At 36.9% G+C, this 14,955-nt stretch overlaps 1 protein-coding gene across 1 annotated transcript in view; it reads left to right on the top strand.

Annotated features, from left to right (window-relative positions):
* The window catches only part of LOC110099816 (allantoinase), a 39,689-nt gene that overhangs the window by 2,090 nt on the left and 22,644 nt on the right, over positions 1-14,955 (top strand). The window contains exons 5-8 of the mRNA XM_020827104.2: positions 232-308; positions 390-426; positions 9,150-9,235; positions 13,898-13,957. Coding sequence (XP_020682763.1) covers positions 232-308; positions 390-426; positions 9,150-9,235; positions 13,898-13,957 — 260 coding nt within the window. The remainder of the gene's footprint in view (positions 1-231; positions 309-389; positions 427-9,149; positions 9,236-13,897; positions 13,958-14,955) is intronic.

Genomic DNA, 14,955 nt, shown 5'->3' with positions numbered 1-14,955 from the left:
ACAATAGAAGTCCAACATCATTGAGATTTTATTGTAAGAACTTTGCAAAATCATATTTGCATTTGGTTTTGATTTTTCATTCCATTTTGTTACCCTTTTCCTGGTTATTTTGTTATATCAATATTATTTATCACCGAAATACAAGCGTTACTTATTTGTGATCGAGTATCATTTCAATATCTTGTCCATGATTGAATAAATTAAGATGGAGATCATTCTGGTGGCTTTCAGGTGGTGTAACAACCGTAATTGACATGCCTCTTAACAGTATTCCTTGCACTGTATCCGTGGAAGCGCTGAACCTTAAGGTTCAATTCCATAAATAACCATTTCTTTTAATTTGTATGTGTTATACTTGACTGATAACTGTGCTTTATTTGATATTACAGGTCAAGGCAGCTAAGGAGAAAATCTATGTTGATGTAGGTGAGCTATTTCATGCATCTTGTCATGAATGAAAACCAATCACACGTGCATCTATATTTAAAAATCCATAAGGTTAATTTTCCAATCATTTGCTGCTATTTAAAGTGAAATAGTTGTAGAAAAATTGTTATGCCATATTCATAACATATAATTTCTGACATTTCTTAATTTTATTGGTAGCTTCTTGTTCTCATGATCATAAAACATTGTGAATGTTGGTTTCTTAATTCTATTTTTTCATATTACCATCGTAACAATGATTAATAATGTCATTTGCATCATGATGTTGTACGTTACATTGATAGAAGTGGTATGCTTTTGTGGCATTAGTTTAACACTTGGGTGATCGTGTTTGGTTGTTGTGTAGTCATGAGACTATAGTCGAGAGGCTAGGGTTGGACAGGCTTCGCTTAAGAAAATGTCTAATGAGGAGCTCTCATTATATGGCCTAGGGTTCGAGCTCCACGTCCCAAGTTCCCCGAGCATCTTGAAGATATATCTTTCGTGAGTGGGTGTCCTTGATATTTTATTCAAGATATTTTCGTGAATAGAAAGACAGTTCATATCAAAGAAAAGAGAAATAAAACTTGCAGTAAGTTAAGACATATGCTTCCTTCATGGGTAAAATAACTTGAGGTTGTCGGCGCTCTAGGTCCTGGTTATTTTTGTCTCATTGTGAGTGCAATTGATAGGCTCTTGGTCTGGCTTGTCTTTTAATATAGGGACTTTCCCAAGTACTTGCAAGTTTGTCGAGCATGGAGTAACGAGCGGCTGTGTATACTTTCTTTAGGACAAGGTTTTCAGGTTGGAAGCTCTTCTCTTTGACGTGCAGATTGTAGTATCTGGTTGTTCTTCACTTTATTTCTTCTTGTTGGAGTGTGGCTTGCACTCTTTGTTCTTTTAATAAGTCGATAACTATTTGTAGTTCTTCTTGATTGGATATTTCCCATTCGTTGGATTTGTTGCCTAGGTTTTAGGCTGTTGCTATCATCCATAGGCTTGGCAGTTTGAGCTCTATTGGAAGCACGATCTCAATGCCGTGTGAGAGAGAAAAGGGTGTGTGCCTTGTGGCCATTGATGGTGTTGTTCTGAGTGCTCATAGAACTGAAGGGAGGAGTTCTATCCATTTTCCTTTGCCTTCAACCTTCTTCTTGAGTAGGATAAGTATAAGTTTGTTAGCAGCTTCGAACTTGCCCATTGGTTTGAGCATAGTGAATGGAAGCAAACTTGAGGAAAATGCCCCGACAACTACATAATTCTTTGAGGCTTTGGTCAATGAACTGTGATTTGTTATCTATAATGATTATGGAAGGAACTCCTTATTAGCAGATGATATCGGTCCCAATGAAGTTCCAAACTATGTCAGAGGTTATGCAGATGAGTTTTTGGGCTTCAATCCATTTAGTGAAGTAGACGATCATGACTAGGATGAATTTTCTCTGTCTTTTTGATGACGAAAATGGGTATAGCAGTTCCATCCCCCATATGACGAATGGCTAGGGGTTTGTGATCAAGTGTAACTTATGAGAAGATTGTAGCTGCATTGTGGAGAATTTTTGACATTGTATGCATCTTTTGTATGGTCAAGTGTAATTTATTCAGATAGTTTGCTACTTTAATCCTGAATCCTCAGGGGTTGCTGACCTTAGCGTCGATTGACCCATTTTTCAGATACTCGATGTAAGGGTCCATCTAGCTAACTAGATGTAGAGCTGGAGGATTTTTTTTTGCTTGTATCACCTCCTCTTCTAAGATGTCGGGCTTTGAGATCTATATGATCAATGAACGTCAATGCTTCCTTTCTGACTCCTGGAGGTCGGCGAGTTGATTTTGACTCCTGGGAATTTGAGTAATTTAGAAGTATTCAAATTGGTCGATTTCTGTTTTAACTTTGAACAAATATTGAGAGAATAATTCATCTTTGACTTTTTATACGCCATTGATCTGGTTTACCATGAGTTGAGAGTCTGAGTATACTTCTAGGCAAGTGACACCTAGTTTGGAGGCAAATTGCAGGCTTGCAAGTAAAGCTTTGTACTCGGCTTGGTTGTTGTTGGCTTTCAATTCGAATTTACGGCTTGAGTAATGATGACCCCTATGGGGCTTCTGACAATAATATCTGCACCAATTCTATGCTCGCTAGAGGTACTGTCTACATCCAACGTCCAAAGAGGTAACATTGTTGTTTCTAAGTTTGTACCCTGGTCGGTGGAATCTACGAGGAAATCAACGAGTGTCTGAGCCTTGATAATTGTCCTTGGCGTGCAGGTGATAGATTCGTAGAGTTTTACGGACTCGAGTGGTTGTGCTTAGCGAAAATTGCCTTAAGAGGGTGATTGGTTACCACTTGAATGGAATGGGCCTTGAAGTAAGGTAATAGTTTCTGGCTAAGTTGATGAGCGCCAATATGAGCTCTTCCATGATGGAATAACTTTGCTCCGTGCCTTAAAGTGTATGACTCATGTAGTAGATAGGACATTTTTTCCCTTCTTCTCTAACGAGCATGGAACTGATGGCATTTTTGCCTCCAAGATATAATAGAAAGTTTTTGCCCAGGCGAGGGCTTTGAAGCGAAGAGGCAGTGAAATGAAAAGAATTTTTAGTTGCTGGGAGGTGGTTTCACAATCTTCTCCCCAAATGAATTTCTTCGCATTTATGAGAATTTTTAAAAAAGGGGAGCATATCTCTTTGCCAGCTGGGAGATGAAATGGTTGAGCTCGGCTATTTACCCGGTGAGTCACTGCACTTCCTTGGTTGTTGTGCGTCTTCATATAGAGTATAGCTTGTACCTTTTTGAGATTGATTTTGATTCCTTCGGGTGTGAGAAGAAACCCTAGGAATTTTTTTGCGTCAGCTCTGAAGGTGAATTTCGGAAGATTCAACCTCATGTTGTACTTATTGAGAATGAGGAATGTTTCTTGTAGATCCTTAATATGTTGGTCTGGATATCGACTTTTGATTAGGAGGTCGTCCACATAAACTTTGACATTTCTTTGTTTTGATTCTTTGAAGATTTTATCCATCATTTCTTTGGTAAGTCGCTCTAGCTTTTTTTCATTTCGAAAGGCATGACTTTGTAGCAGTACAAACCTTCCGCTGTGATGAATGCAATTTTTTTATAATCTAAACTCAGCTTGATCTGATGGTAGCCAAAGAAGGTGTCTAGAAAACTCATGACTGGATAAGCCACTGTGGAGTTGACCAGGGCGTCAATCCTTGGAAGCGGGTAGCTATCCTTGGGGCTTGCTGAGTTTAGATTGGTGAAGTCCACGCACATTTTCCCAAAGCTTGTTGATGTTTGAACCATCACTATGTTGGAAATCCGTTCTAGGTATTGGACCTCCTTTGATGTTGGCGGCAAGTAGATTTCCTAATTCTTCTCTGATGGGCCCAAAGTAAGGTGACAATTTTATTGATCTTCTGCTTGATAGGATGAGTCTCTTCGTACATTTAGTCGGTTGCATATGATTTCTGTACTGATGCCCGACATGTTTGCGATTGTCCATGAGAACACTTCAAGATTGTTGTGGAGGGTTCGTACCGAGTCTTCTCGATGCTCCTAGCTGCAGGAGCTGCTAATTTTGAGAGATTTCCCTAGCTCACTTTCTGCTGTAGATATTTCTTCGATGGTATTGATTGTTTCAAGGATGTGGCCTCGCTTTATGTCTATATGGAGGGATTCGACTTGATTGACTGCTTGTAGGTAGTAGGTGTGTGACTGGGCTAGGTGGCCTTTTATTGTAACCTCTTTCCATTGGCTGAGAAATTAGCAGCGATGTGGTATGTGTATACCATAGCTTTGAAGGTATTCAACAGTTTCCTCCCGAATATGACGTTGTAGGTAGCTGGGGCATCGACGATGATGATGTTCGTCATGTTTGTGTATTGACTATCTTCTTCGCCCCAAGTGATAGGTAGGGCGATTACTCCTTCGCTCTCCCTTCATTTGCCAGAGAATTCCTAGATAGTCCAGCAGTAGGAGCAAGATATGAAGCAAGCATGTCCATCATGTCGAAGGCTATCTTAAAGATTATGTACACTAAGCTCCCCACATCTATCAGAATGCTACCAATCTGATAGTTGGCGGTTAAGGCTTTGACGAAAATGGCTTCATTGTATCGGTTCCCTCGGGCTGGCTCATCTTTGACACCAAAGGTGATGGGTGTATCCTTGATGGGTCGCGAGAATGATGTAGAGTTGACTTCTTCAGTTTGTTATTTCTTTACGCATATGGGGGTGTCCCTTTGATCATCACCCATAATTGCGGGTACTACTTCGGCGATATGAATTGCTTGAGTAGGTCTGGGCTCATGGGCACTTTCTTCTTATGGGGGCTTTTCCTGGTCTTCACTCTAGATTGGTGAGGACAAATTCTTTAAGTCTTCTTGCTGTGATGAGTTCTTCAACCAAGTTCCACCAATGACGACACTCTTCGGTGTCATGCCAATTATTTTTGTGGAAATCATAGTACCTCAATGTATCCTGGACATTGCCAATCTTTTTATTTCGCGCACGCCTGAAGAATTTTTTGTTCGACATGGTGTTTACAAGTTCGGCCATGGATACCCTCAACAGAGTATAGGTTTGGTACGTCTGAGGTCGGTGAGCGACCTCTTTGTGTGCTTCCTCTACATTTTGTGTTGGCAGCACCTCTATCCTTAAAGATCTCAGCCTAGTAGGTACCTCGTATGAGTCAAGGCATCGTTGGTTGCACTGGAAGTTTGGCCCTTGGTTCCTTCTTCTTCGGGACTAGACTCTCTCTTTTCCCCTCCATAGGAGGAGGTTTCTCTTCACAGTAGTCCTGTAGTGTAGTACGACTGTGGATGATTCAGTCACTTGATTATATTCTTCGGCATTGACATGATTGTTGGAAAGTTTCGATAGTTCTGCCAGCATCTTCGACTATTGCAGACCAAGTGCGTTCCGAAAAGGACCTTCCCTTAGCCCTTAGTTCAGAGTTGCTTAGGCGACTGCAAGTTCTAGTTCTTTTACGTCAAGCATCTCTTTCTGGAACCTTAGTATGAAGCTTCTAAGAGACTTGCCCGGTTCTTATCTCATCTTTAGTAGAACTTGTGAACTCTGTGAACTCTTCGGGGGTCTCTGGGCACTAGTGAAGTGTGCGATGAATATTCGCTTGAACTTGGCAAGTGAACCACCTTAACGCCTAATCTTTGAGCGTGTTGAAGAAGAGATGGCATTGGAGGGTGTCATCGATGTCGAGGAGGGAAGTTATGAACTCGATGGTCTCCAAGTGATCCGTGGGATTGGTCTTTTCTCTATAAGCTTCATGGTGAGGTATGTTGAACTTGGGAGGTTCCCTTTCTTCAGAGATTGACCAGGAAAAGGCATTAATCGATTCTGGTTTAGTTTCTCTGATCCGTTTAACTGGAGGGCTGGAATCTTCATTCGCTTGCCTGAAGGCGAGCAGGGTCGGCGATAAAATTTGAAACATGCGCTCTTTTTGACAGCTCATGATTAGCACCGAGGTCGGTCGTTTCTTCAGGCGTGTTGGTAGTTGGCGAATGATTGCTAGCGGCGATGAGAGCGACATGAATAGACTTTGGAAGCCGCTCTTTCATTTCTTGAAATTCGCAGCAGGTGGTGTACTCGGGGTTAATTGTGTCCTCCAGGGTCTTGGGTTGCCTGGAAGACGACGATTTTCTTGCCTTCAACATTGCATTCACGCTCATCACATTTGAGAGGATGTTGAATCCTGATTGTCCGGTGGATGATGCCGGGCATCCAAGCCGTACTACGGGCTACTTGTGTGGACCAAGATCCTGAGGGGTGGAGATGATGAAGTCAAAATATAGGAGGAAAAGTGGGAGACAATGAAAGTAGATGTAGATTAAGGCAAAAGCTTTATTATCCCAGTTAGATGTATAAGAATAATGGATGTGAGGGCTCTGTGCTAAAGAGCTTAAGCTAAAAGAAGGGAAAACAATATAGCGTGTCTTTTTCCTCAAAGATGAGAGTAAAAAAAAGAGATTTATCTCAGAGAGATGTAGACATCCTTTCGTCTTTCTTCTTGATGTCCTTGTCCCCCTTTCTTCTTTTTTCTTCTACTTTCTTCTTGATGTCCTGTACAAGAATAATGAATGCGAGGGCTCGCAGAGCTTAAGCTAAACAAAGGAAAATAGTGTGCGTCTTTCTCCTCAAAGATGAGAGTAAAAAATAGAGATTTATCTCAGAGAGATGTAGACATCCTTTCTTCTTTCTTCTTGATGCCCCCTTCTTTTTGGGGCTTGATGAGTTACAGTGGATATGAACGAGACACAATAGCTGCTCCGTCTGTCTTCGATGTAGCTCGATAGTTCGTGCTGAGTGGAATGGTGATTGTTGCGAGAGAGATGCGAGTAGGATGAACTCGCAAATCAAGTAGGTATCAACAAGGAGCTAATCTTAGATTGCTATGTTGGGGTGAGAGGATGAGTAGTGTTTAGAAGCAGTCAGAAGGTTAGGCTGGCGTATAGCATGAGATCGATCTGAGGTCTCTCAATTGATGTGAGAGGCATGAGTAGCGCCTGGATGCAGTCGGGATGTCTTTTGGGGGAGGTAGATGTTGTTAGCTTGATCGTCGATATTTCTCGCATGGGGGGACTTGACATTGGCTAGGAGAGATAAAAATTTGACTGACTGAGAGAGGAACTTCTGAGATTATTCTTGTCGGGGAGGGCGACTGTCTGGAAGTGATGGTCGAAGCTGGTCTGCCTTGCTCCATTGCTAATCTTCTTTGTAGCTCCTGTGCGAGTCCCTCGAACAGACTATTCTGAGAGAGGAGAGAGTACTTCTTCTGCTCGACCCTTACGTAACCTATAAGACACCTGCGAATGGGCACCTGCATAGGTAGTCATGGGTGTACACATATATACTTCAACAATCATTACCTTTTATTAAGTCTTTTCTTTTCTTCTTTCTACCTTCTTTTGGTTCTGCCTCCAAAAACATTTATCTCTATCTCCACCTCTATAATATTACACATGATAATCTCATGTTCCTTTTGCAATAACATCCTCATCCATATTGTCCAACTCAACTGACCATTTGCCTAGTAGAGAATTAGTTGATCTTCATGTGCTTATTGCCTTTCAATAAGATAAACAACAATGCATTGATCATCCTATTCATTTTTATATGTACTTTGACCATCTTTCTTCTATTTTTGATCATTTGACTTATCGTTGTCATCATTTTCCATTCCTAAGAAATACTAGGAGTCATAATAAAATTTTGGATGGAAATAAACTATGTATTGAAATGATTGCCTTCTTAAATGGACATACATGGGATATGTTTACCCCTTCTCTTAGCCTTAAACCATCTCATGGCGATGGGATTATATCAAGAAATTTCAACTTGATGGCTCGATTGTATATCATCTATGGTGTTGGGATTATATCAAGTCTATGAGATTGACCAAGCCTAACTTGTACAAATTCTTTTGTTTATCAACATCAATCAAGGTTCACCAATGTTGCAAGGGATATGAATGTTGCTTTCCCGCATTTAATCTCACTGAAGCTATTTATGTAGAGGAACTCGAGGGCATGTTGCTCAAGGAAGACAATAGTATATTATTAGCTTAACTTGACTATATATGGGCTAAAGCAAAGCCTTTGGGTGTGGTTTAATAAGCTTTGTAAAATTATTGTTGAGATTGGCATTGGCAATAGCACTACTGATCAAACACACTTCATTTTGGCTCTGCTATCTTGTTAGTTCACGTTTATGACATTCTACATATAGGCAGTGACATGAAATGGGTTACTAAAGTAAAATATAATCAAGAAAATTATTTTCTCATCCAAGTTTTGTCTCATTCCAAATATTTTCTAGGAATATAATTTATCTACCACAAAGGAGTTTCTCTTTGTCAGAGAATATGCATCTAACCTTCTTAAGAAATTGGTCTTGTATATTGCAAACATATTGACATCCTCATTGACGCTTAAAATATTATCAATTTCTTAGAATGTCACTCATATGTAGAGGTTGGTTGATAAATTGATCCATCTTATTGTCACCAGCCAAGTGTATGTATGCTTCAGCTTTAAATGAGTGTTGGCATTTAAATATTCTCAGGAGACCTAATTTTTGTTATTGTATTATGTTTATTCTGTTGGACCTCTGGGTATTGTATTTATTCCTTAAATTGGTGGATTCTCTAATTAATAATAGACATCAAAATAATCTTCTCCTCTAACAAAGCTTACTCCCTACTCTTATCTTTTATTACAAGTTTCATGCACTTCAAAAGATGGGGGCTTGAGGTTGGGTGGAGTTTCGACACCCTTCGAGATCTTACTAATTCTTTGTTTTTTTACGAATCGATTTTGGAAACCACACTCTTCTCTTAATGACAACGGCAGGACCAGCATTATGCTATTCTCCTTAGTTTCGTCTAATTTGTGATTAGAACTTTTTAGAAAAAAAACGTTGGATGGTAAAAAATTAGACAATTCAAGAGAAATTTTCAAGCTACCACTCAGTCATAATTTTACACGACCTATGATCATTACATTCCTACAATATCTTGATTTTAAATCATTTTATGAAGGACATGCTTGGAACTAAACTATTGCGTTTACCGTTTCTTTTTCTCATTTTATAACCTGTGATACTTTGCGTAGTCTCCTAGGAGCAATTTATACTCATAAAAGCCATAGTATTTTTTTTCTTGTCATCATTGCAAAAGCTTATATATGCATTGCTTTTATATCCAGGGTTCTGGGGAGGTCTTGTACCTGAGAATGCCTTAAATGCAACTGCTTTGGATAGTCTTTTAAGTGCTGGAGTACTTGGGCTAAAGGTGCTTTTTGAAACAAAACTGAAGATTCTGAGATTTAGTATTTACAGATATGCACATAGTCTAACTCTAATTTTCTGTGGATAAGAAAATTTGCATGTTTTACACTGTAAAATCTGCAAATCTTTCTTAATTGTAAACGATTAGTTGAATCATTGAACTTTTATCTTCTGTTACGGAGCAGCCAGGCTGCATCATAAGCATAGTTCGGGTTTATCAAAATCTTTTTGTAGGGATACTTCATCCTAAGTGGAAGTAAACCTTTTGACTGGCACACAATAATAAACTAATCTAATTAGCAATATCATTTACAAGTCTTAAGTACTACTAGTATACCACCTCTATCTTCTAATTATGCACACATGCCATCCTGGTTAAAGAATTTTGATATATTCTAATGATATTCAACTTTAACTTCTCTGATCTCCTATCCTCCACATCTATGGCAGCAATTGGCTGCATAGGTGGAGTGGCAAGAGCAGTGAGTGGTTGAGCTGTTGAAGGGCAGGTGGTGCAAAATTATAGATGATTAGAAATGGTGTTTTGGGTGGGAAATGATCAGTTGGCAACTACAAAATGTGGGCTGAGGGGGAAAGATGGAAAGAAGGAAGGGTGCACTAACAGATACCACGTCTCCATGTCTGGATGTATTCATGCTAAATGCTGGTTTGGATTAAATCAAATATGGTTGTGGATTCCAAAAATTTAAACCTCAGCCTCTTTGCTAAGAGAGTTTAGCTGTGTTTTTCGTGTTAAATTTTTGAAAGGCATATTAGGTTTGAGAGAAGACACTACACCACTCAGAGATTTCACACTCAATTTGTGAAGATTTTATAATCTATTTCTAGGTTTCTCATAGGTGCAAGCCTCTATGATTAATTTTTCCCCCAATAACAAGAGAGGATTTTTTATTAAAGCTTGTCATATTCAATGCACATGTTTCCATGAGATTCAATTCTTGTCAACTCTAGTCCTTATAAGGAGGAGGATCAAACTCGAAATATAAAGGCTTACAACTTTGCTCTTTAGATAGAGTAGGCTACGTAAGAGCATGTGTATAATATTGATATATTTACGCTCAAAGTTTAAAAGAGAATTTGCATTTTCTAAAATAATTACATTATTTCAAAATATTTGCACGAATTGTGAGGTGAAGTAAATATGAATCCATCCCATTTTAAGTTGTGCATTATTCTCATATCTCAAATTTAGGAGTTGGATATATTTGGTTGGAGCATATGCGAGTAAAGTGATTTCAATGGTCCTATGTATTGCGCACGTTTTATATTACATTTGTGTAATGCTTTTGCATGTTTTACTATGCATTTACGCAACGCACTTATATATTTATTAGTGCTCTTGTTTATTGATACAGTTATGCAATGCATTTGCATACTTCCATAATCTTACTCTTACACAGTGTGCTTGCATAACTATCAATACAATTGCATATTCTTATATGTACTTGTCACGACCCGGCCTGACTAGCCTGAATTAACGGGGCGGGAACAAAATATTGTACGGAGAACACATAACATTCAAATCATAGAAGTTTTAGTTCTTAAATGACATAAACATAAACATCATCCATACAACGGAAGAAAGAGCCACTAAACATCCAAACTGAAAAATTTTCAACAAATTCATCAAAACATATAACCACTTAAAACATAAACACAATACATCAACTGACTCCTCAATACACCAACTGACTCAAATCATAACAAAAATATAAAAACTTGATATCCTGAGGTCCTGTACGACGGTAGGTAGAATGTCATCTTGCCATCACTTTCTATCAGTTTCTCCTGAAAATTAAAATATTTCCAAAAGTAGGGTGAGCATTAGCTCACCAGGCAATAAGCATTTATCTTAAATTCATAAAATAATTTTAAACATGTCATTAAACATGAATTAAAACAATAAAAGATTATATTAAACATTTGATAGGCATAATTTATAAAACATTTTCATAAACAGTTTTCTTGAATCATTTTCCTTAAACTTTTTTCCTTTCCTTTTTCATAAACGTTCATAAACTTCTCTTTCTTTAAAATATATAAAATATATAAACATAATAAATAATAAGTACCAATCCCGGCAGTACCAGAGTTTTGTACTGATCATGTACACAGTCAAGTTTTTGGCCATTCCTTTACCATTTGACTCCGAAGAATCCCTTTACTATTTGCTCTGTAGAACCCCTTTACCATCGACTCCGAAGAACCTCTTTACTATTTGGTACTCCGGATCATCATGCACATGCAAATTATAATATATATACATCATAGAGACTAAATTATTCAGAAAATCATATGTTTTTTAAAAGTCTTCATGTATAATTCAATACCAGTTATGCCTTGAATTTTGTTTTACCAAGATTAACATTCCTAATTTCATGACATGAATATAAACATAAATGTAAAAATAAAGCAATTAAAAAACTTATAAACATTATCATGTGAAAATTTCATCAATAACCATAACATTTGAAAGTGCAATATTAACTTAATTTAAATGCAAATACCTACCTTGCAAGTATCATAAAGCAATCTCTACGACGTACGACGTCGCTTAAGCTCGAGGCGTCCTTTTAGTCAACACCTAAGTATAAAAGCAAACATTGTTACCTAACCTTAATCATAACATATTTTCATTAAAAGATTAATTTAATTTCTATTTTCGGAATTAAATAATTTCCTAATTAAAAAAAATTAATTAAAATTTTCGTATTTATTAAAAATCCTAAATTCATTAATTTCATCAAATCATCTTGCCAAACATCCTCCTAAATCTAATTAATAATTAGATTAATTAAATTTCGGATTTATTAAATTTAAAAATTATGAAAATTAAATTTTTTGTTAAAACCTAAATTTTCACCATTAAAACTCCTCCTAATGCCATTATTAACAATAATCGTAAAAGAATTTTCTTAAAAATCCGAAAGTACGTGAAACCATAATTTTTCAATTTCGAATTTTTTTGGGGAAAACTTTGTTTTTACTTTTAAAACATCCTCCCTATCATTCCCTACTGATTTCGTGAAGAGATTTTGAAAGAACAATAATTTTTGGAGAAACCCTAAAATTTTTCTTTTAGAAAAACTTTGCAAGAGATGGAGAAATGCTTAAATTAAACATACCTTCTTCTTCCTCTTAGTCTCCTCTACGATTTCCCCAAATTCCTTCGCCGGAAACCGCCGCCGGAGGTGCCGCCCGAGTCCTCCCGTCCGCCTCCCTCTCTCCGTCTCATGCTCCCCTTCGGTTCGGCCGAACAAAACAAGCGGAAGAAATGTTTAGGAATAGTCAAATTACCTATGTGCCCTTACTTAAACTATCTCGGCTTTAATACTTATTAAGGGTAGTTTAAATATTATGAATTTTTTATGATTTTTAATTTCAAATTTAAGAAAAATTTGCTATACGTTCTTTATATCAAATTGCTTGAAATTTTGCGTAGAATTTTATAAAATTTATTTCGTCGATTTTCGATGACATTAAATTTTCACTTAAATTTCATCGTGATGCATCAAGATGCGTGCAACACCTACAGTCGTCGTTTTTGGATTTTACAGTACTTGCACAATACTCTTGGACGCTTTAGTATATGTGCACTATATATTTAGGGAATGCATGGGTAGGATTCCTTTCAATGATTAATATGTTCTACACATATTGTCAAAATGGTTGTGTGACTTGTGATGCGCAAAAGCGCACTGCTTTGTCTCATTTGAAAATTTTTCATTCACGAGTGCATAGTTTGTTTATGGGGTGTGTAATTGGTTCACGAGATGCGCACTAGCTTCCCTTTTTTCAATAATTAACTTGCGTGCCATTTAGGATTCTTGCATACCCATGGTGTGCAATAGTTTTGATCATTTCATTTTGTTTGGAAATGATTCGTGTGATTGCAATTGTTTGAGATGTATAAATGTCTAATGTGATAGTTGTTCACATGAATACTAGAGAGCACTCATTACTTTGTATTTTAAGTTTGTTCTTGTATGCATTAAGTCCTCTTGTGCATGTGCTGTGGATCTGATTACAAGAATTATTGTTAAAATTGTGGGATCTGAAAATTTTTCTCTCAAGCCTCTCCATATGATTCAAGGAGAGTTTCAACATATCATGTTCCGGACCAAATTTTGCAGTGGATTGGTTAGAGATAAGACGCCATCCAAAGATTTTGCCCTCATTTGCGAGGACTTTGATATCATGGTTTAGGTTTCATATAAACACAAGCTCTTATGGTTAATTATTCCTCTCGGTGACAAGAGAATTCTTTCAATTAGAGATAAGACACCACCCAAAATTTTTGCCCTCATACTGCAGTTGATGAACGTGCTTTTTAAACTGCACTTGATTACTGCTTCTTTATAATAGCTCCTTTTCCCTGCCCCCTCCAACAAACACAAAAGAAAGGGAACCGAAGGCTCTATGAATTTGTTCAATCATTTGGCCTATCTCCTTCAAATCAATGGCGTTAAATAATTTTTGTACTGTATGATAAACCGTATGTACTTATTCAACTTTACTGCATTTTCCTTGTAATTGATACCTGAAAATAATTGTTAAAGTTCGCTTATGAGCATGATTGTTTGATATATCAATTAGAACTGAAGATTTATGCTGTTTCTGACAATTTCTTTTCTTTGTTACGTAGTCATTTATGTTGCCTTCTGGAATAAATGATTTTCCAATGACAAACATAACCCATATCAAGGTGCGTTCAGATTCATATTTTGTTATTTAATTTGTTTAAATCCATACATTTCTGTTATTCACTTAATTTCCCAAAAGTAATGATATTAATCTCTTGATCATCAGGTCAAAATTGAGTTTTTTTTATTCCTATAGTATCTTTTAAGTCGGTTAATGTGTGTTACTGCGTATTTCTTTCTTTTAATCATTGTTTATTTTACAACCAGAAGGTTATAATATATCTGCTTATTGATGCTTTTGGCATCCCAATTGTTAGCTACATCTTTGGGTACTGCATGTGGCCAATGTTCTTGCTGGCCTTGATTATCTCATCTGGACATTTTCCAAATGTTACCTTGGAACAAATCTTTTTGGGATATTCTGAAACCTGATCATAATTTAAAAATGACAACTAGCATGTAACCAAGTCAATATTCATGTAAATACAATTTAGGTTTCATTTGTGACAGCTTTCTTATTGCTTTCTAAAACAACTTTTTAGTATGAAAATTTCTTGAACTAGAAAATTTTCTACTAGAAAGCTGCCTTAAAAAACAGTAATGAAGTTGTCTCAAATAAAACCTTAAACCAAAATTAAATGTGCAAAAGAATTTAGTTGTAGTTTCAACAATTCACTTATGATCTAAAATCTCTAGACTCCACACGGCATGTAATGTTTGCAGGTTCCTTCTCTCAGTGGCATTCCATCCAGGCACCCAGTAGGCCAGTACCTTGTCCAAACCTGTGAAATGTTTACTTAATCACGAGAATGTTTTGTGATATCAAGTTGTCACCATAAGACTGTTAGTTTAATTGCACGTGTAAATGCACATTGTTGATTGCTATGATTTAAAAATAATTAAATTATGGTTGAAGCAAATAAAATATATATTATAATTATTATTTTAAAAATTACATTTTTTATATATAAAAAAATTTGATGTATAATTTGTAATCATATGGATTGAAAATCTTCTTCTTGTTTATATTTTTTAAAGGATGATGATTGTGGGGGAAGAT

This window comes from Dendrobium catenatum, unplaced genomic scaffold (assembly GCF_001605985.2).
Source record: "Dendrobium catenatum unplaced genomic scaffold, ASM160598v2 fragScaff_scaffold_1608, whole genome shotgun sequence".
Lineage (NCBI taxonomy): Eukaryota > Viridiplantae > Streptophyta > Magnoliopsida > Asparagales > Orchidaceae > Dendrobium > Dendrobium catenatum.
The sequence above is the reverse complement of the archived record's forward strand: the minus strand, read 5'-3'. Positions and strand labels throughout refer to the sequence as shown.